Source organism: Helianthus annuus, chromosome 3, assembly GCF_002127325.2.
Source record: "Helianthus annuus cultivar XRQ/B chromosome 3, HanXRQr2.0-SUNRISE, whole genome shotgun sequence".
In the NCBI taxonomy this organism is placed as follows: Eukaryota; Viridiplantae; Streptophyta; class Magnoliopsida; order Asterales; family Asteraceae; genus Helianthus; species Helianthus annuus.
The window spans coordinates 169,858,884-169,881,442 of record NC_035435.2 but is presented as its reverse complement, the minus strand read 5'-3'; the positions used below and the strand labels follow the sequence as shown (position 1 = coordinate 169,881,442).

General features: G+C 37.0%; 1 protein-coding gene across 3 annotated transcripts; it reads left to right on the top strand.

Annotated features, from left to right (window-relative positions):
- Window positions 1-3,212: 3,212 nt before the first annotated feature.
- LOC110930692 (protein NLP9) lies at window positions 3,213-19,919 on the top strand. Of its 3 annotated transcripts, none has more exons than XM_022174042.2 (6): window positions 3,213-3,794; window positions 14,275-15,049; window positions 16,681-16,725; window positions 16,821-17,489; window positions 17,567-17,690; window positions 18,687-19,919. In XM_022174042.2, exons 1-6 carry the CDS (start codon window positions 3,664-3,666, stop codon window positions 19,601-19,603), a joined length of 2,661 nt encoding a protein of 886 aa, XP_022029734.1. In that variant the 5' UTR covers window positions 3,213-3,663; the 3' UTR covers window positions 19,604-19,919. The 3 variants fall into 3 exon arrangements, with proteins under 3 accessions (XP_022029734.1, XP_022029733.1, XP_022029732.1); XM_022174041.2 differs by lacking the exons at window positions 14,275-15,049; window positions 16,681-16,725; window positions 16,821-17,489; window positions 17,567-17,690; window positions 18,687-19,919 and adding exons at window positions 4,642-4,686; window positions 5,208-5,912; window positions 6,451-6,574; window positions 6,699-7,933 and having other exon boundaries at window positions 3,222-3,496; window positions 3,587-4,554; XM_022174040.2 differs by lacking the exons at window positions 14,275-15,049; window positions 16,681-16,725; window positions 16,821-17,489; window positions 17,567-17,690; window positions 18,687-19,919 and adding exons at window positions 4,642-4,686; window positions 5,208-5,912; window positions 6,451-6,574; window positions 6,699-7,933 and having other exon boundaries at window positions 3,222-4,554.
- Window positions 19,920-22,559: the final 2,640 nt, after the last annotated feature.

Here is a 22,559-nt window from a genome sequence, read left to right as displayed (position 1 = left end):
TGAAACTTTAAGGAGGTCAAGATCCGCCCATTGTATGTGCTCTTGAAAGTGGCCACAAAAAACTTTAAACCAATGTTTTAAAAACCGGTAAATACCGGCCGGTTATACCGGTATTACCGTTTTCAGATGTAAATCTGGTACGAAACACCCCGGTAAATAAGTGAAACGGCATAAGATTTGTACCGGCGGTAAAATCCGGTATACCGGTTTGAAACGTAATACCGGTACCAGCCCATGGTTATTTTAGTTTGGATTGTTACTTATTTTTATTATATTATCTTGCGTAATTTTTATATAATATGATTATTCATAACTAAAAGTTCTTATTTAATATTGTATGAAACGAAAATAGTTATCCTCTAGTTGATGAGGATGACGATAATAGTGAATTTCGTCTTTTATGCGATTATGAACTTGATGTATTCAACACTCAAATGGCTTAAACATATCGTACACTTTCATTTAAAAGAGCTTGTTGGAAAATTGAATGATTTTCGATTATCTTTTGGATAATTTTTTATTATGTATTTACTTTTAGATCATCTTTTAATATGTAATCATGCATTTTTAGATTAACTTTTGAGTTGATGTTGTAATTTAGGAAATTATAGAGTTAGGTAGTCAACCCGGTTGAACCGCTCGGTACAACCTGGTTCAACCGGTTAAACCATTTTTTAGCCTAATCCGGTTTGATTTAAAAACCGGTTTTTAAAACATTGCTTTAAACGCAATCTATGTATAAGCGTTGATGATAAGCTACATTTAAATTCCAATTGTCTTTTAACTAAAAGGTTCTGGGCTGTAACTGGAATTAATAATGATCAAGTGTTTAATTAATAAAACCATTTTTTTTTCTAAAATAACTATTTAACTTTGGGTATCATGTGCCATACACATGATGGAATCTTTTATCTATATTATATACCTTAACTTCTGTATTTTTTGTCAATCATATTGTTTTTTATCAACAACCATGCCATGGTAACTATTAACTAATTACATCTTTCTCTTTTTAAATGTTAAGCATCTTTGATGCATTTGGTTATGCAACAATTACTAATAAAAGAATAATTTCAAAATAATCACATGTTCCTGCACATCTCATATACATGGTGTTTGATGTAAATACTCACGGTAAAAAAAAAAAAAAAGAGTACACGTGTCACTCCTATACCAAATATATACATATAGGGTAAGGATAGTGTAAAAATGGCTTAAAGTGTAAGAAGTGTGAGAAGTGTATTATAACACTATATATAATACTATATAACACCCTATAAACACCGTATAACAATATGTAACACCATATAATACCATATAACACTATGTAACACTATATATCATTATATAACAAATATAACACTATACATCTATCATAGGCATGCTATCAGACAACCTATAGTGTTATATTTGTTATATAATGATATATAGTGTTACAAAGTGTTATATGGTATTATATGGTGTTACATATTGTTATATTGTGTTTATAGGGTGTTATATAGTATTATATATAGTGTTATAATATATTTCTCACACTTCTCACACTTTGAGCACTTTTTACAGGATCCTCTACCTATACATATATACAACACATATCAAACTATATATTTTTTGTGTGAAGTCAGAGGTGGTAGAACTTTTTTTGGATACATCTATACGTGTAGTATAGTTGTCCAATTCAATGATGTATTTGAGTAGTCATCTTTTTCTTAAAGACTTATACTTCTTTTGATAGTCATCATTTTCTTAAAAAACTTGTACTTCTTTTGATGTTTGTAAGCTCAACTAACCGGTTTGGTTTGTATTTTCTAAAAACTGTAGTTACGTGTTTAGCTCAAAATTTTCATCAAAGCAGGCCGAACCTAATTGTGAATACCCCTACGCTCATCGCACTAAATATATAATAAAAGTTCTTGTTTGCAAAGTTAGTACTTGATTTCCATATACAAAATCAAGAGTGTCTATGTATGCCCTTGTATTGTTGGAGAAGATGTCGCCGAAATAGTGTTTGCCGGAGGAAAGGTTGCCAGAGAGGGACAACGAAGTTACAAAAGATGTCATGTAACGAAATTCTACCTTTTATACAACAAAATCATCTTTTGGTTCAACAAATAGTCACATCACTTTTTGATAAAATCTTTTCAACCAGCTATACCACCATCATGGTCAAGTCGAAAACAAAATCAGATATCAAGTATAACTTATCAACATAAACAAAAACTTTACCATCATATATGATCGGGCATGGGCGGTTCTTAGAAGGCCTATGGCAGGGCCACGGCCCGGACAAATTTTTCGACCGTAGTGCTAAATTTCGCATTTCGATCAGAAATTTTTATATATACTATGTTTGGCCCAGGCTTGCCCGGGCTTTTTTTAGTGCCCGTGTCTTTCGGCCCTGGCACGTTCAACGGGCAAGATCCGCCACTGTAATCGGGCAAACCCTAAAGACATCCCAACCTATAGTGTCAAATCTATGTTTACACCTTATCTTCTGACTTTTCTTTCTCATACGCATAGGAATGCACATACAAACATTCTATTTTTTTTCTAAACGTCCAACAAAGCCAAGACGTCCGAGTACACCCGTAGGAAAAGGCCACCACACTTTCGATCATAGACATCGTTGATGACCTGACCTGTCACAAATTGCAGAAAAAAATCTACCGCTTAAAAACTCACTATGATAAAACTCCTGATTCGTGCATGACATTTTATCATAAATAAGGGTGTAACGAGCCGAGCCCAAGCTCGACTAGGCTCGAGCTTGGCTCGTCAAGTTGTTATGAAGCTCGAGCTTGGCTCAGTTCGAGCCTACTTATTTGAGCTTCAGCTCGGCTCGTGAGTAAAACCCAAAGCTTGGGCTCGGCTTGACTCGACACGAGTTATTTTGAGAACAACCTCAAACGAGCTAAAAGCTTGGCTCAGGCTCGCTTCAATATCGCTTAAACAGGCCAAAGCTGGACTCGCCAATGTTATCATCATTACTATTTCTATAAAAACTAAAATTTTGTTTGGGCTCGTCTAAACTCACAAACCTAGACGAGCTTTTTATTTCAGGCTCGAGCTTATTAAAACTCGATTCATTCAAGTTTTTAACCGAATCGATAACAAGTAGCTCACAAGCGTCGAGCCTCTTCCTTCTTTACACCCCCTAATCATAAACCATAACTAAACCTAGATCCAATTCCTATTTATAATTTATGCTTACATCATCACATCGGTCCACTTTCCAATTTGGGTAAACAGCATTTCACCATTTCCGGCAACCGACTTGAAGCCTATCCGTATTCTCTTGAAGTTTGGGGCTCTCATAGTTTTCGAGGTTTTCAACTCACTTCTTTGTCACCTTCCTCTATATACTATCCTTACAAGATATTATCATATCAGATTCACCACCTAGGGTTTGCTTTTTCCTCCCCAATTCACTTACTTCCTCTATATTTTCTCAATTTTTGAGATTTGATTCCTGTTTATCGCCTTAAAACCCCTCAAGGTTTGATTTTTACTTGTTATTCGTTGATTATCCGTTTACCCTTTTTGTTTAATTACGTCAGATTAGGTTAAAGCTGTGATTTTTGTACAGATTAGGTTTAATTGAGTTGTTTTTGATATATCAAGATTGGAATAATAGATGAGTGAAGGTTAATTCGGTTGTGAATAATGGAATACCCTTCACCAACAAAAGATAAACCTATGGGCTTCTGGGCTTCACCTAGGGCTCAGATGGATAGTTCTGCACCTTTAGATGGGTTTGGTAGACCCGAAGACCCGTTGTTTAACGGGTTTAACGGGTTTTCCGAGCTTATGAACTTTGATACTTATGCTGGGTGGTGTACTAGTCCTACTGCTGCTGATCAGATGTTTGCGTCTTTTGCGCTGTCGGGTGGTTATCCGCCTTATGATTATTCGAGCTTTACGGAACAAGTTAAGGGGGGGTTTATGCCAACTGATGCCCCGATCATACAAAGTTTAAACAACGGCGGTGATTTTGTGTTACCTGTGGATTCTGCGGATGAAAAGGGCGGTGCTTCTCAACAGAAGGATGTTCAAGAGACGGGAAACGGTAGCGTTCAGAAGTCACCGTCGACGTCACTTGCTGAAAAGATGTTAAAGGCGTTGTCTTTGTTTAAAGACTCGTCTGGAGCGGGGATTTTGGCGCAAGTTTGGGTTCCGATTAAGGAAGGTGATAAGTATATATTGAGCACTTGTGAGCAGCCGTACCTGCTTGACCAGGCGTTGGCTGGATACCGTGAAGTATCTAGAGGATTCACTTTCTCTGCTGAAGTGAAAGCCGGTGATTTTCCAGGGCTTCCGGGCCGGGTTTTTACCTCGAAAGTTCCGGAATGGACTTCGAATGTGGCCCATTACAATAAAGGTGAATACATGCGTATAGATCATGCGCTCAGTCATGAAGTACGCGGGTCAATTGCTGTACCTGTTTTTGAAGATGACTCGTTTGAGAAATCTTGTTGTGCTGTACTTGAACTTGTTACAATAAAAGAGAAAGCTGATTTTAGTGCTGAGATGGACCGTGTTTGTCGAGTCCTTGCGGTAATTCTTTCGGAATATTGTTCTTGGGGGGGGGTTATAAATTTATCTTGTGATCATAATCTTTTTGCTGTTTCTTAATTTTTGCAGACTGTAAACCTGAAAAGTGTTGCACCTCCCCGACTTCATAAGCAGGTATTTATCGGCAGTTCTGGATTTTGTATTCTTAATACATTTCATTACAATGTTAACTAGATTTCCATAAATGATATTTGTTAAGAGTGAAGTACACGGATGGTCCCTGTGGTTAACCAAAATTTTGGATTTAGTCCCTAGCTTTCCAAAAGTACACGGATGGTCCCTGTAGTTTGTACTCTATAACGCATTTAGTCCCCAACTTTTGCCAAAAGTACATGGATTGTCCCTGTGATTTGCACTTTGTAACGCATTTAGTCTCTAAAGGTTGGGGACTAAATGCGTTACAAAGTGCAGACCATAAAGAGTTAAAGACCATCCATGTACTTTTGGCAAAAGTTGACTAGTTGAGGACTAAAAGCGTTATAAAGTGCAAACCATAGGGACCATCCGTGTACTTTTGAAAAGCTAGGGACTAAATCCAAAATTTTGGTTAACCACAGGGACCATCTGCGTAATTTTCTCTATTTGTTATGTAAAATTGATGAAATACCTTTTTCTTTGAAACGATCATTCTGCAGTGCCTGTCACAAAACCAAATGACTGCATTGGCAGAAATTACCGACGTTCTCCGAGCTGTATGTCATGCACATAGATTACCAGTTGCTCTAACATGGATACCATGTAGTTACAACGAACAAGGTGGTGACGAAATCATTAAAGTACAAGTCGGAGGGCGTAATCGTAATTCAACCGAGAAGTCTATTTTATGTATTCAAGCAGATGCCTGCTACGTTAACGATAGAGAAATGCAAGGTTTTGTGCAAGCGTGTAGTGAGCATCATCTCGAAGAATCACAGGGTATTGCAGGAAAAGCGCTTCAGTCGAATCATCCGTTTTTCTTCCCTGATGTGAAAGAATATCATATAAACGAGTACCCACTTGTTCAACACGCTAGAAAATATGGTTTAAATGCTGCTGTTGCAATTAGGTTAAGGAGCACGTATACGGGTGACGATGATTATATACTTGAGTTTTTTCTTCCGGTCAACATGAAAGGGTCAACAGAACAGCAACTTTTGTTGAATAACTTATCGAGTACAATGCAGCGGATTTGTAGGAGTTTGAGAACTGTTTCTGATGCGGAATTATCAGGTGTAGCGGGGCCCGGTGTTGGATTTCGTAACCGTCTCGATGAAAACCAGTTGTCGACTACTGCTGATCAAGTTTCTGTAAATGCAACCGAGTCAAGTAGCACTTGGACAGGAGCAAGTGCACCTGATCAGGTAATACTATTATTATTTTAATAAAGAGTAAATGCAATTTTTGTCCCTGAGGTTTGTCCAGTTTTGCGACTTTCGTCCAAAGGTTAGTTTTTTCGCATCTGGATCAAAAAGGTTTGAAATCTTGCCATTTTCATCCAGCTCGTTAACCCCATCCATTTTTCTCCGTTAAGTCAGGGGTATTTCCGTCTTTTTTTGTCAACTTAAAGTGCAAAAAAAAATTTTCAAGGGTATTCGGTCTTTTTACATGAAGTGAAAAAGACTGAATAGCCCTTTAAGTTGACAAAAAAGACGGAAATACTTCTGGCTTGACGAAGAAAAATGAATGGAGTTAACGAGCTGGATGAAAATGGCAAGATTTCAAACCTTTTGGATCCAGATGCGGAAAAACAAACCTTTGGACGAAAGTCGCAAAACTGGCCAAACCTCAGGGACGAAAATGGTATTTTACTCTTTAATAAATTTATTTCTCATTTGACTATTTTAGTATGTTTCTTATTGGGAAATTGTCAACACCAACCTTATTTTTTTAACGTTGCAGACGGTTGGTGGATTAAGACGACAGTCTGAGAAAAAACGGAGTGCTTCAGAGAAAAACGTTAGCTTAAGTGTTCTACAACAATACTTTTCTGGAAGCCTTAAGGATGCTGCTAAAGCCATCGGAGGTACATTTTCACGAATCATAATTATATTTATAAATAACGTTATTTTACTAATTTTACTTATAAATAACGTTATTTTACTATATTGTAGTTGATTATATTTTTTCTTTTTACCTTTTTTTTATAGTGTGTCCTACTACACTAAAAAGGATATGCCGACAACATGGTATCTCCCGATGGCCGTCAAGAAAAATAAATAAGGTAAACCGTTCGTTACAAAAGATACAAACGGTTCTTGATTCTGTTCAGGGAGTAGAAGGAGGGTTAAAGTTTGACCCGACAACATGTGGTCTTGTAGCAGCAAGTGGTGTCATCCAAGATCTCGATGCACAAAAAGGTTCAGTTTTTTCCAATAATACCCCTGAAGGTGGTACATCACCGTCACCATGTTTTAATAACGAAAGCGCGATTGTAAAACTTGAAGATGAATGTTACAAGGGGGTGAACAAATTAAAACTGTCCAATGATGAATATTGTAGTCCAGTTGACGGTCAAACGAAAAGAAAAAAGTCAAACCCCCATTTACTCTCACAAAGCTTGACCTCCATGGCGAACGGTGATGATATGGATACATCAATGAATGACGATCATGACCGTGATCGTGACCGTGACCGTGATCATAACCAGTCGACTTCTTCAGGCATGACGGAATCATCAAACGGCTCAATGGTGAATGGAAGTTCATCAAGTTCTCCAAGTTTCAGTGGCCTTAAAAACGCTAAATCCGATACAACATCGTGTGACGAAGGATCTAAACTTACTGTAAAAGCGACATACAAAGAAGATACGGTTAGATTCAAGTTCGAACCAACTTCCGGTTGGTTCCAGCTTTACGACGAAGTTGCGAAAAGGTTTAAGATACAAACCGGCACGTTTCAGCTCAAATACAAAGATGATGAAGAGGAATGGGTTTTGTTGGTGTGCGAATCCGACTGGAACGAGTGTCTTGAAATTTTGGATTTTCAAGGGACCCGCACTGTGAAATTTATCGTTCGCGATGCTACGTTTGCTACGGGCAGCTCGGGCGGTAGCAACTGTTTCTTGATGGGAAGTTGTTAAGATGACACGATTTCCGAAAAATCGTGATCTTTTTTCTGGTAAATTTTAATAAAAATGGTTGTTGTGATATCAGTTGAAGAGGTAAAGGGACATGGATATATTGTTTTGGTGTTAAGGGGTGTGGAATTTGAATAATCATGTATGATAATAATGTTGTCACATTACATGTATAGTGTATGGAGAAGATAGGAGTAGTGGGAGATTTTTATTTGTTTAAATATATGTTGACTATTTTGTTCAAACAAATGGTCAAACCATATCTCAATATTATTAGTGTCATAATATTTATTTTCTTATAAGTTATGTTCATGCTTGCCACCAGAATTGTACTTTCAGTGTGATGTGTGTTTTCTAAGAACATGTGTAGTGGTTTACATGAATAATGCCCTCATTTATGGGCAGTGTGTGAAACGTGTCATCCCAGTCAGCAAAGGGGCATTATGGGCGTTTTTCACAAATAGGCGTAGTGGGATAATACCCAATAATGTCCCATCAATGATTACCCAATTATTTAAAAAATTAAAAATAAACTAAATAATATTAGTTGTAATATTCTTATTGGCCAAACACATGAATGGAGAAGACATCAATGGACATATACAGCGTTTTTTATATAACGCCAATGCAATTTTTTTTTCAAAAATATTGCCCAAAAACGCCCGGCATTTTTTTTGAAAATAATGGCCCACTACGGGTGGTCTAAGATTTGTTCAAAAAGTGCAGGTGAGAAGTAATGCTGTATCGCGGATTGCTGGTTAGATCAAGCGCGTTTATAGTTATTTATATTTATACTTATACTATAACAATTAGCATTTCGGGTGAATAATACTTTAACCTTATTGGTTCGTGTTTTTTAGCTCAAATCGAACCGAAATTCGTTATTTTAAGGTTTCTACAATGGGTCTAGTTCAGATAAACCATTTCGGCATGAAAAATTTGGACTAAGAAAAAAAAAACCATTACCAGGAAAATTGAACCTTGCCTAAAACTTTGGGCATAAATTTTTGTGTTAACTCATATGATTAATTAATTAATTATTACACGTTTTGATCTAAAATTGCTAGAACACACCATATATTAAATTCTTATAAATTATTTAAAAAAATCAGTTTGGATATTTTTTTTTTTTTGGCTGATAACAAAACTGAAACCGAACCAATAATTGATGTAAAAAAAGCATAAAACCAAATTGTCAGTCTTTTATTGAATTTAGTTATGTCGATTATTCAGCTATGATTCTGTTATTTCGATTTTGTGCATACCCTGTTAAGAATTACGAACTCATCTTAGACCATGTGTAGTGGAGAGCTTGAACTTCAAGTCCCTCCTGTGGGCATTATCTGACATGTGTCTCCTAGTCAGCAAAGAAGCTTGAAATTAAAAAGGGGTGTAGTGGGGCTTGAACTTCAAGCCCTCTTGCAATGATTAGATATTGTAATTGAACTAAATAAAAAATAAAAAAATAAACCATAAAAAACATTCCATTGGTCATTCTTTTTTGATCAGGTGTTTTCAAGCCCACACCCAAGCCAAAAAAACAGCCTTGGGGGCAATGTTCGGGTGTAATGGGGCTTTTTTTTTTGCTTATCCAAGCCCAAATCACTTACCACTACAGGTGGTCTTATCTTGACAGAATATTGATATTATTTTCCTTTAGCTACAGGTGGTCTTATATTGACAGAATATCGATATTATTTTCCTTTAGCTATTAAATTTAGTTTTTATCAAGCGTATGCAATTACTATAAATTTTTAGTTGTCAGGTTTATTGTTAGAATCTCATGTAAAGGTCACACATGAATTTAGTTTTTGGTAAAATCAGAAGACTCTCAAAATCTAATATTTTACACTATATAAAAAATTTAAAAAATTTTGATAAAATTTACATTACGAAACAGAAGGTGTAGCATCTTATAGTTTTTAGGTGTGTAACAATATTTTTTTCTTCTATCTTGTGGGTTTTTAGTAAAATGTTTTCATTTTTATTTAAAGATATAGCAATTGTCGTAATTTTCAAACTTAAATATAAGGGTGTACGGGGTGTATTTCAGGGACCCCATCGGTGACCCAAAATACCGATTAGGGGGGGGGGGGGGCTGCCATCCATTAGGTGAGTTAGAGAGAGGGAGTGAAATGGGTGAGGAGATGCCGAAGAGAGGGGGAGGAGAGAGAGAGAGAGGGGACCAATCACAGCTTTCCTTTTTTTTTTTTTTAAAAAAAAAACCAATTCACCTAAGAGGGGAGTGGCGCCATCAAATTGGGGTGTTAGGGGAGTTTAAGAGGGGAGTTGACGTGGCACACGGGGATTGGTTTGGCGTAAGAGAGGGGACTCACCTATTAGGTGAGCACCCCCTTCACCCTAAGGTTTCCATAAAGTAGATGGAGGAGTAGTGATCCACAAACCAATATATCATATTTGTTTATAGGAACTTGTATTATATTTTAATTTTAATTATTACAAGTCATTTATAACTTTCATTGACAAATATAATACACAAGGACCACTATACCAAACCTTTAGAAGAATTATATATTCTAAATAATGACATGATTATAAATAAGAAGAATTATATATTCTAAATAATGACATGATGATACATAAATATGATTTTCTGTGTGTACTAAATGTATTTATAGTGATATTTATGATTTCTCAATATTCAAGATTATATTTAGATCAGAATCAAACACAATCAAAAGTATCCACACGTTGTAAGAAAAATAATTTAAAAATAATTTTATAATATTGAATGAGTTTCCAATATTATTTTAACAGGTAGGGGCGGAGTTTATCATAAATTCATAATGAAGCACGGTTAAATAAAGACCATATAATTTTTACTCTAAAATTTAACTAAAAAGGTTTTAATAAAAGTTTTTTTTTTATTCTTTCAACTACATTTTCTATAAAAATAAATTATACTCTATCAAACACGTCTATAGAAATAAACTCTTCACCTATTAGCATTTATTAAATTAACTAAATGACGGGGAACAACGCCGCCGGTCACCTTTGCCGCGTGTGTTTGTACCAATTCGGTGTATAGTTACCGCGTGAGGGGAGGGGATTTTTTGACCGTTGGCTGCACATGAAACCAATCACAATTCTTTTTTGTTTTTTATATTTAAAAAAATAGTTTACCTCTCCGCAAGGTGATCACCCCTTATATTTTAGTGCAAGAAAGGATTTAGAGAGGGGAATTGACATGACAAGATGTGAGTGAGTAGATGAAGAGTTTACCTGTAGGACTTGTTGTGACATCCATTGACACTTGAAATTAATAGCTAGTATAGTTTACTTCAAATCAATAATGGTAAACAAGGTGTTGATCACATAATAAACATTTGTTATTATTAGGTTCAGGGGTTGAGTTATTCTATAAAGAAATCTAAAAATAAGAAGTGTAAGAAGTCATTATAGAGTGACAAGTGTCCCAAAAAAAATCAAGTGGAAATGGTAATTTTGTCAAAGAGAATAAAAAAGATTAGCCACATGTAAGTCACATGCTATTTGCCCCATATTTTTTAAACGTCCATAACTTTTTTATACGTCATTTGTTTTGAAAAAAATATACCATAAAATCGAGCGTCTTTTTATCTTTAATATGAGTACATTTTGTTATATTTAGAAAAAAATTCAAAAATCCAGTTGCGTATTACGCAATGGACGTAACATAAAACACAATGAGTATCAAACTAAAAACACAATGGAAAGTAGACTAAAATCACAATCGATGACAACAGATAAAAGACACAATGGACATAACATAAAACACAATGAGTATTAAACTAAAAACACAATGGAAAGTAGACAAAAAACACAATCGATAACAACAGATAAAAGGCACAATGGACATAACGTAAAACACAATGAGTATCAAACTAAAAACATAATGAAAAGTAGACTAAAAACACAATCGATGACAACAGATAAAAGACACAATGGACATCAGTTGCGTATTACACAATGGACATAACGTAAAACACAATGAGAAAACCTCAGTTGCATATTACACAATGGACATAACATTAAACACAATGAGTATTAAACTAAAAACACAATGGAAAGTAGACAAAAAACGCAATCGATGACAACAGATAAAAGATACAATGGACATAACGTAAAACACAATGAATAACAAATTAAAACACAATGACCGAAATCTATAACACAATATATATAGAGTACCCAAATATAACACATCTTTATTGTGTCATAAACTGTGTTATAAGTTTTGAACAAAACGCAGTAGCCTGCACCCAAATTAGCATCGTGTTATAGGTTTTGATAATAACACAATGTATAGAAGTCTTAGTAAAAACGTAATGAACAAAACCCAGTTAAAAGACACAATGACCTGAACCTTTAACACAATGCAAAAAAAACCCAGTATAAATAATTTTTTTTATTTAGCAATATCATACTCATATTAAAGATAAAAAACGGTTGTTATTACGGTGAACTTTTTTTTTTAAATGTCGTATGAAAAAGCTGTGAACGTTTTAAATTGATGATGAAAATTGACATGTGTCTTGCATGTTGAGAGAGAAAGTAAATAAATGTATGATTTTTTTATACCCTTCTATTATTTCCTTTTCTTTAAAACTAATCTCAACCCTCCAAATCTTAGATCAATTGACCAAAATCCTTCTTACCCTTCTTATTTATTTTTCTTTTGTATTTGATGTTAATCCTAGTTTCGGGTTATCAAGTTTGTTTTTTTTAAGAGATTTAATAAATTTTGAAAAGAAGTTCTAAGATAAAAGTTGAAAAAACGAGGTATATGATTTGGTTGTTCTTAAAAGAGATGATGTGAAAACTCGACAAATGTTAAGGGGTTGTTTGGTAGCCTCTTAATGACCATTCAAATGCTACCTCTTAATGGTTAAAAACCTCTGAATGAATAAGAGGTAACCTCAAGTCTGAATGGTTAAGAGGTAACCTCTGAATGGTAAATTATCACATGTCATATTCTTCTACCTTCTCATTGGTAAAATTCTTAATGGTTCCATTAAGAGGTAGTATCTTAATGACCATTCAGAGGCTACCAAACAACCCCTAGTCAATCAGGTCTGTTTTCGGCTATTTGCACATCTTTTAAAGGCATCTAAATATTATTTGAACACTTGACTTTTTTTGAACAATAACTTTCATTAACCAAAAATAACCACCACTGCAAACTGTAGGAGCATCGCCATAATGAACAATCACTTTCATTAACCAAAAACAACCACCACTACAAATCGTAGGAGCATTGCCATAACAAACACCAAAACTAACACACTATCCATACAAGAAACATTTACACCAATCTATCCAACTAATATATATCAATTCGACCTGTACTTATACGGTTATACCACAAATAACTAATCGACTTAATATCTTTCATCACACCCTCCGGTGAAACCAAAATGCTAATCAAACACCAAAATAATACAACAAAGCCAGACTACTTCTCATCTCTAAAATAAGTGCCTTAATGATTAATTAAGGACATGCCTGGTGAGTGATCACACTTCTTAGATCCCACAATCAGGAGTTGTGGCAACCCTTATCCATCATATAACAACACCCATAAAGCATAAATATAGGTTAAATTGCACTTTTCGTCCTTTATGTTTCAATGTTACGATAGGCGTTGTCTTTACAAAGTTAGGTCGAAGTGACAGCGTCTGTCGAAACATTGAAACATAAAGGACGAAAAGTGCAATTTAGCCCATAAATATATATTGGACATACATGCCAATCCTTAATAACACAACTCACAACCTTACAAGACTATGTGTCGTGGGGCTTGATTTTTTGAGCATTATGTGATATGTTGCACCAAGCTCCTCCTTCAAAATCCACTGACGTTTTCACAATCACGCCAACACCAATTTTAATTGAATCACGCCCCAAAGACGATGTATGAAATATTATGACGCGTGATCAATCACATCACCACTACAGATGTTCACTCGGTGACAAAATGCTCACATAAAAATCTATTTTATTTAATACCATAAAACATTTGGTCGAGTAGAAGTGTGACAAAACAATAATCTATAGATAGATCCAATTCCCCTAACTCCTTGTGTCATAAAGTCGGTGTTGTTCTATTTTGTGAAACCCATCTCAATTCTCACCGATTGCACCGTTTCAAAGCTATCTACTTTGTCTCGGAGTTTGGGGCTCGCAAAGTTTCGAGGTATTCAACTCACCCCTTTGTCATCTTCCTCTACATACTTACTTCGTCCACCGTATATTCCTTCCTTTTCATCAGTTAGGGTTCCACAGTTTCGTATCTATTTTAACCACTATTCCATTCATTGGTTCCCCCTTTGGCCAGTTCTTGTACTTTTCACAACGAATCTGTCACTCGATCGACTCATCTTTATTTAATTCCAACCACAACCCTCTTCCCAATTCGCTATTGGGTCACATAAAGCACCCATCTTGAGGTTCAATTTGGACTTATAATATAGATTAGATTAGATTGAAATAGCCTATGAATGAAGTTTAATTTAGTTGTGAATAATGGAATACCCTTCACCCACAAAAGATAAACCTATGGGCTTCTGGGCTTCACCAAGAGCTCAGATGGATGGTTCTGCTGCAGCTTTAGATGGGTTTAGTCGACCGGATGATCCGTTTAACGGGTTTTCCGAGCTTATGAACTTTGATACTTATGCTGGATGGTGTACTAGTCCTACTGCAGCTGATCAGATGCTAGCATCTTTTGCGCTGTCGGGTGGTTATGCGCCTTTTGATTACTCGAACTTTACTGAACAAGTTAAGGGGGGGTTTGTAGGAAATGATGTTGATGTTTTGATCGAGCGAAATTCGATCTACGGTGGAGATTTTGTTGTACCGGGGAATTCGAATGATTCGAATGATGAGAATGGTGGTTGTTGTCAGCAAAAGAAGGTTGAAGAGATTGGAAATGGTGTTGTTTACCGGTCACCGTCGACATCGCTTGCTGAAAAAATGTTGAAGGCGTTGTCGTTGGTTAAAGATTCGTCTGGAGCGGGGATTTTGGCGCAGGTTTGGGTTCCGATTAAGGAAGGTGATAGGTATGTATTGAGCACTTGTGAGCAGCCGTATTTGCTTGATCAGGCGTTGGCTGGATACCGTGAAGTTTCGAGAGGATTCACCTTCTCTGCTGATGCGAAACCTGGTAATTTTCGTGGGCTTCCGGGACGGGTTTTTACCTCGAAAGTTCCGGAGTGGACTTCAAATGTGGCCCATTACAATAAATGTGAGTACTTGCGGATAGATCATGCGCTCAGCCATGACATCCGTGGGTCTATTGCGGTTCCTGTTTTTGAAAATGGTTTGTTTGAGAAGTCTTGTTGTGCGGTTCTTGAACTTGTTACGATGAAAGAGAAAGCTGATTTTAACGCTGAGATCGATCAAGTTTGTCGGGCTCTTGAGGTAATTCTTTTAAATATTATTCTTAGGGGGTGTTTAGGAAAACTGCTTTTAGGAAGTTAATCTTCTCTATAGGTACTTAAGTGAGTTTTTAAGTATGTGACATAGTTGTTAATAGCGAATAGCGACAGGGGACCTATATGCTACATAGCGAATAGCGACAAATAGCGACCGCTATTTTATATATAGCGATACACTAGAAAAAGAATTTTGAAAATTTTTATATGTATTTTATATCAAAATACCTTGGTATATATACTATTTTACATGTATATTTAATAAAACCTATAAATCCAGCTATTTTATAGCTATATCTAATCTAATTGCTATTTACATAAAAAAAAAAAAAAAAAAACTAACTGTCACTATTCACGCTAGTGGTCGCTATGACCCAAATAGCGACACTTGGTCGCTTCGCTACATAGCGCGCTATAGCGGTCGCTATAGCCGCTATTGACAACTATGGTATGTGACGCCATTGACCGTTCATAATTTGTAGTTATTTGTATGATCCGTATTGTTCAAATAAGCCACTTTGAACTACTACTTTTTCATCACTTCTATTCGAGTGTATGAATGGTGCAATTTTATAAAAAAAATCATAGATTTGTATGTGTATCTATTTGGCGCTTTTCCTGCATACATGTGGATCTCTTGCCTTCCTCTTTTCATTGTACAAATCATCATCATCATCATCATACTCAGTATATCCCACCAATAGCAAAGCTAAGGTAGGGTCTGAGGAGGGTGAGATGTAGACAGCCTTACCTCTACCCTGTAGGAATAGAGGCTGCTTCCAATGAGACCCCTGGCTCGATTGTAGTTTTGCATCAAGCCTTGGACATAAGGCACATAACACTCGGCAATTGAGACAAACGCCGATTAGTGCATGTACCTCCTTGTCTTTGGGCTATCAACGCCACCACATGATGCATGATTAACCATCCCCCTCTTTTAACGTTATTTCACGAAATTAGTAAAATAACGTTAAAATTAGTGCACTTTCACTAATTTTAACGTTAATTTCACGAAATTAGTAAAAATAACGCCACCCATGATGCATGATTAACCATCCTCCTCTTGTCATTGTACAAATAAATAAGTAAAAAAATCAAGTTATGGGTAAGGTTGAAATCAAGTCAAATTTGTTCTTTTATTGCTCAATGAGTAAAATGCCATTTTCGTCCCCGAGGTTTGGCCAGTTTTGCGACTTTCGTCCAAAGGTTTGTTTTTTCGCGTCTGGATCCAAAAGGTTTGAAATCTTGCCATTTTCATCTGGTTTGTTAACTCTATCCATTTTTCTCCGTTAAGTCAGGGGTATTTTCGTCTTTTTTATTTAGCTAGGGTATTTTGAATACCTGTACGTTATGCTAAATGCTTGTACATAAAATGAAAAAGACCAAATTACCCTAAAAGTTGACAAAAAAGACGAAAATACCCCTGACTTAACGGAGAAAAATGGATGGAGTTAACGAGTCGGATAAAACTGACAAGATTTCAAACCTTTTGGATCCAGATGCAGAAAACCAAACCTTTGGACGTAAGTCACAAAACTGGCCAAACCTCAGGGACGAAAATGACATTTTACTCTTGTTCAATTTATATATTAATTTGCTGTTTTCCAATTCTTGCAGACTGTAAACCTGAAAAGTGGTACACCTCCTCGTCTTCATGAACAGGTATTTAATCAAATAATCAATATGGCTCGTTTATACTCTTAATACTTTTCATCACAAAATTTTAATTCCTTTTTCTTTGGACCATTATTTTGCAGTGCCTCTCGAAAAATCAACTGGCTGCTTTAGCAGAAATAGCAGATGTACTTCGAGCCGTATGCCATGCACATAGCTTACCGGTTGCTCTAACATGGATACCATGTAGTTTGAACGAACAAGTTGGTGACGAAATCATTAACGTACGAGTCGGAGGGCGTAGTAGTAATTCAACAGAGACACCTATTCTATGTATCCAAACAGATGCCTGTTATGTTAACGATAGAGAAATGCAAGGTTTTGTGCAAGCGTGTAGTGAGCATCATCTCGAAGAATCGCAGGGTGTTGCCGGAAAAGCGCTTCAGTCGAATCATCCTTTTTTCTTCCCTGATGTGAAAGAATATCATATAAACGAGTACCCACTTGTTCAACACGCTAGAAAATATGGTTTAAACGCTGCTGTTGCAATTAGGTTAAGGAGCACGTATACGGGTGACGATGATTATATACTCGAGTTTTTTCTTCCGGTCAACATGAAAGGGTCAACAGAACAGCAACTTTTGTTGAATAACTTGTCGAGTACAATGCAAAGGATTTGTAGGAGTTTGAGGACTGTTTCCGATGCGGAATTATCAGGTGTAGTGGGGCCCGGTGTTGGATTTTGTAACGGTCTTGATGAAAACCAGTTGTCAACTACTTCTGATCACGTTTCTGTAAATGTAACCGATCAGGTAATACTTATTTTAATCGTTTTATATCGCATTTTATATCAAAGTCAATAAGACTCTTTTATCTTTTAACGTTGCAGCCGGTTAGTGGGTCAAAACGACAATCCGAGAAAAAACGAAGTAGTTCGGAGAAAAACGTAAGCTTAAGTGTTCTACAACAGTACTTTTCTGGAAGCCTTAAGGATGCTGCTAAAGCCATTGGAGGTACATTTCCACCTTCATAATTATATTTCGAAATTTTTTTAATGTTTTATACAAGAGGTAAAATGCCATTTTCGTCCTTGAGGTTTGGCCAGTTTTGCGACTTTCGTCCAAAGTTTTGTTTTTTCGCATCTGAATCCAAAAGGTTTGAAATCTTGCCATTTTCATCCGGCTTGTTAACTCCACCCATTTTTCTCTGTTAAGTCAGGGGTATTTGAGTATTTCGGCTTTTTTGTTAACTTGAAGGGCAATTCGGTGTTTTGAATACTTGTACATTATGCTAAATGCTTGTACATAAAGTGAAAAAGACAGAATTGCCCTTTAAGTTAACAAAAAAGACGAAAATACCCCTGACTTAACGGATAATAATGGGTGGTGTTAACGAGCCAGATGAAAATGGCAAGATTTCAAACCTTTTGGATCCAGATGCGGAAAAACAAACCTTCGGATGAAAGTCGCAACACTGGCCAAACCTCATGGACGGAAACAAAAATGGCATTTTACTCTTTTTATAATAAAGAGTGAATTTCAAGGATTGTCCTTTATCTTTATACCCATTTTCAGGCGCTGCCCTTTATGTTCAAAATTGACGAGTTTTGTCCTTTATGTTTTCATATCATACACGTTTTGTCCTTTAGGCCTAACTCAGTTAGTTTTTTCAGTTAAATTTAGTCATATGCTTTGCACATGAGGGCATTTTTGTCAATTCATAGGTAAGTTCAACGGCAGCTTTACAGCTCAAAGCTTCTGCAACCTTTGAATTGACAAAAATGCCCTCATGTGCAAAGCACATGACCAAATTTAACTGAAAACACTAACTGGGTTAGGCCTAAAGGACAAAACGTGTATGATACGAAAACATAAAGGACAAAACTCGTCAATTTTGAACATAAAGGACAGCGCCTGAAAATGGGTATAAAGATAAAGGACAATCCTTGAAATTCACTCTATCTATGTAGTAGTTGATCTTGATCAATTGTTATTTACTATGTTTTATAGTTTGTCCTACTACACTAAAAAGGATATGCAGACAACACGGTATATCCAGATGGCCGTCAAGAAAAATAAACAAGGTAAACCGTTCTTTAAAAAAGATACAAACGGTTCTCGATTCGGTCCAGGGTGTAGAAGGAGCGTTAAAGTTTGACCCAACAACAGGTGGTCTTGTAGCAGCAAGTGGTGTCATCCAAGATCTCGATGCACAAAAAGGTTCAGTTTTTTCCAATAATACCCCTGAAGGTGGTACATCACCGTCACCATGTTTCAATAACGAAAGCCCGATTGTAAAACTTGAAGATGAATGTTACATGGGGGTGGGAAAATTAAAATTAAAATCGTCTACTAGCCTCCCGGTTACAACTTCCGTTAATGAATTTTGGAGTCCGGTTAAACCGAACCCTGTTTTCACCTCACAAAGTTTGGGCTCCATGCCAAACGGTGATGATATGGATACATCGATGATTGATGATCATGATCATAACGAGTCCACTTCTTCAGGCATGACGGAATCATCGCATGGCTCAATGATGAACGGAAGTTCATCAAGTTCTCCAAGTTTCAGCGGTTTAAAAAACCGTAAATCAAAGACGTTATCGTGCGACGAAGGATCTAAACTTATCGTAAAAGCTACATACAAAGAAGATACGGTTCGATTTAAATTTGAACCGACTTCTGGTTGGTTCCAGCTTTATGAAGAAGTTGCGAAAAGGTTTAAGATGCAAACAGGCACTTTTCAGCTCAAATACAAAGACGATGAAGAGGAATGGGTTTTGTTAGTGTGTGAATCCGACTGGAACGAGTGTCTCGAAGTCTTGGAGTTTCTTGGGACTCGCACTGTGAAGTTTATCGTCTGTGATGCTACGTTTGCTACGGGTAGCTCGGGCAGTAGCAATTGTTTCTTGGTGGGAAGTTCTTAAAACGACGCGTTGCTACATTCGGGCCCTGAAAAGCAAAAAGAACATAGAGTTCTTTTTGGCACTACAGGGGTTGTGAAGTGTGAGTTTAGTTAAATTTGAATAACAATAAATGTATGAGGGTAATGTTGTCACATGTATAGGGGTGGAGAATATAGGAGTAGTGGGAGTTCTTAAGTTAAATTATGTTGCATACTTTGTATAAGCAAATGGCCAAACCATAGAAATATGGGTTACAAGTATCAATATATTTCTATGGTATAGGTCAAGTAAGTATCATAATATTTGCTTTAAATGTGAATGTTTTCGTTTAATGCAACCATGTTACTACAAACTATCATTTGGGGGGTTATCGTCTTTTCGATAACAATGACTATCATAGGTTCCATGTGTAACATCCCGTGTTTTCGAATGTCAAGGTCAAAGTTCAAGTCAACTTTGACTTTCTTTGACTGTAGATGGTCTATTTTATGTTTTAGTTGTATTATGTGGAGTAAGTGTTGTAATCAGCAAGAATCGAAGTAATCGAATGTTTTTAACGTGAACCGATCTACGACTGTGAATGATAGGAAGTAACAATGCGATAAAGTTAACTAATCAGCAATCAAACCAATCTAACAATCATCGAACTCGAGACTCGAATTATGCGAATTGTGGTATTGTTATACGTGTGTGTGTGTGCCTTATGTGTTTTACTTGTGCATGTTTACTTTATGTTTGGTGTGGTATTCAAGCAAATCAATCGAAAATCGAATCGAAACTCGAAAGGCAATCAAACTCAATCGAAACCGACAACGAAACGTGACTTATAGATGATTGTATGTTAGATATAGTCCCAACTACTGAGAGTAATTTGACTAGGAACTCTATCGTATTCGTATCATCGTCCATCGAAATCGAAACGTCGAAAATCGTCACGAAATACTCGAAGTGTGTCGCGGATCGAACAGAAGGCATCCTGATCGAACAGGCCAGCCGATCGGCTAGCATCTTGCCAGCCGATCGAGCAGCCCACTCGATCGGATCTCCTGGCCGATCGGCTGCCACTTTCCCCTTTTGGAAGCCTATAAATAGGGCTGTCCTTGTCTTCATTTCCACTTTTGGAAAGTTATGACCGGCCAGCTCCTATTTTTCATCTTTTCTCAGATTTATCTCAACTCCTGTAAGTTTTCACTCTGATTCTTGTACGTTTTTTATCATTACTTGATTCTACACCTTTCTACCTTTCAAAACTTGGATTCTAACTGTGAAATCACCAAGATCTAAGTGTTCTTGGGTGATGTCATCATGGTGTTCTTGAAGAACATCAAACCTTGGCCTCATTCAACCATGAATAGCTTAGATCTAACCGATTTCCACATAAACAAGTTAAGATCTATCAAAGATCTAAACATCCACAAGTTGTGAAGGATTGAAAGAAGGAATCCCAACTTTCTTTCAACTCTTTTACACTCAATGCCTTCAAACCGGTAGAAACGGAGCCTGAGCCGACCCACCGATCATTCCAATGGTTGGATGGTTCAAGATTCGGGTTCTATCTACGAGGTTCACCGACAATGGGTTAAACTCTAAGCCAACGTTCCGAACCGCTCAACGGACGGATTTGGGTAATTCCTGTCCGAGCCGGAGAGACAAGTAAGAGCGAAGGTATCATAGTTCAACTCGTTATCAAACTACCTCGATATAATGACAAGTAACCAAACAGCCAAGTGTTAGACGAAAGGCCGACCAGGTCAGAGATGCTGGCCGAACGGCTAGGCTGTTCGAACAGCCCAGCCGACCGGACATACCAGCCGATCGACCGGGCCAGCCGATCGGCTAGCACATGGTCCCACACTTTTAAAATTTCCTGAAGCATAGTATCGAGGAAGAGATGTTCGATCGAACTGCGTTTGGTGAACATTACTCTTCGGATCATGAGATACTACTCTTCAACACTTAATCGTTTTTACAACTCGTTCGTAGCAAGGAGTGCCAGCCGATCGAACAGTCCGTTCGATCGAGTGACATTCTGTTGAGAACCACTTCTGAAGTTCCCAGCCGATCGAGTGAGCTAGCCGATCGAACGAACCGTTCGATCGATCGACTTGAAAGGGTAGGAACACTTCAGTGTTCTCATATACTACAACGAAAACTTCAAAAGTTCAAATCCTTAAACACAAACACACCAAAGGAAGAAACAATCCACTCGAATGGCCCAGCCGATCGGGCCTACCGGCCGATCGAACAGGACTGTCCAATCGGATATATCAGCCGATCGAACAGGCCGTTCGATCGAACCTGCCGTTCGATCGACCAGCCTATTCGATCCATTCACACTTGTTTGCATTTCCACGTTACTCATTGTTGTGATATCGAACTATTCAGGCTAATCTTACTCTCAGCGCTCCCTTCAATCCATAATCAATCACTGTGAGTATACTCGATCCCTTTTTACTTTTAGCACTTTTGGGTGTTACATACGTTACCTATCAAATCACAATCAAACACAAACTATTTGAACGCTAACCATTTGCATGTGCTACTTGACTAAATGAATGCTGTTTATTATGTTTACACGTGGAGTGCTATCTACCTGCCTTAGCAACATAGTACTATAGTTTGGACCCGTTCACACGGGGGTTGTTAAGGACAATTACTTGCATGGATTACGGTGGTAATCATGTATTGCGAACCGTCTCGGACGGTCAACCCACAGTCGTTGGTATCGATGGTCCCATGTTGATAATTAACATGCATCATTTTCCTCTGTGTACGTGCTTGGTTATGCGTAAACTATTCGAACTCTATATGCTATTATCAAACTTGTGTGCTCACCTTTACATTATATGTATTGACTCTATTTTAACGTATGTGACAGGTGCTTAAGTTGCTAGGATGCTTAGGCGCGTGGTGATGAAATCGAGGCTAGGGAGTCTAGAAATAATAAACAATTGTCTGTAATAATAATTGAATCTGA

What these genes read in the sequence shown, in the direction of transcription:
- LOC110930692 (XM_022174041.2), top strand. Translation starts at nt 3,664, where the DNA reads ATGGAATACCCTTCACCAACAAAAGATAAACCTATGGGCTTCTGGGCT. An exon ending in CTCCCCGACTTCATAAGCAG is followed by an intron (nt 4,687 to 5,207) that starts GTATTTATCGGC and finishes ATCATTCTGCAG; the next exon opens with TGCCTGTCACAAAACCAAAT. An exon ending in TGCTGCTAAAGCCATCGGAG is followed by an intron (nt 6,575 to 6,698) that starts GTACATTTTCAC and finishes TTTTTTTTATAG; the next exon opens with TGTGTCCTACTACACTAAAA.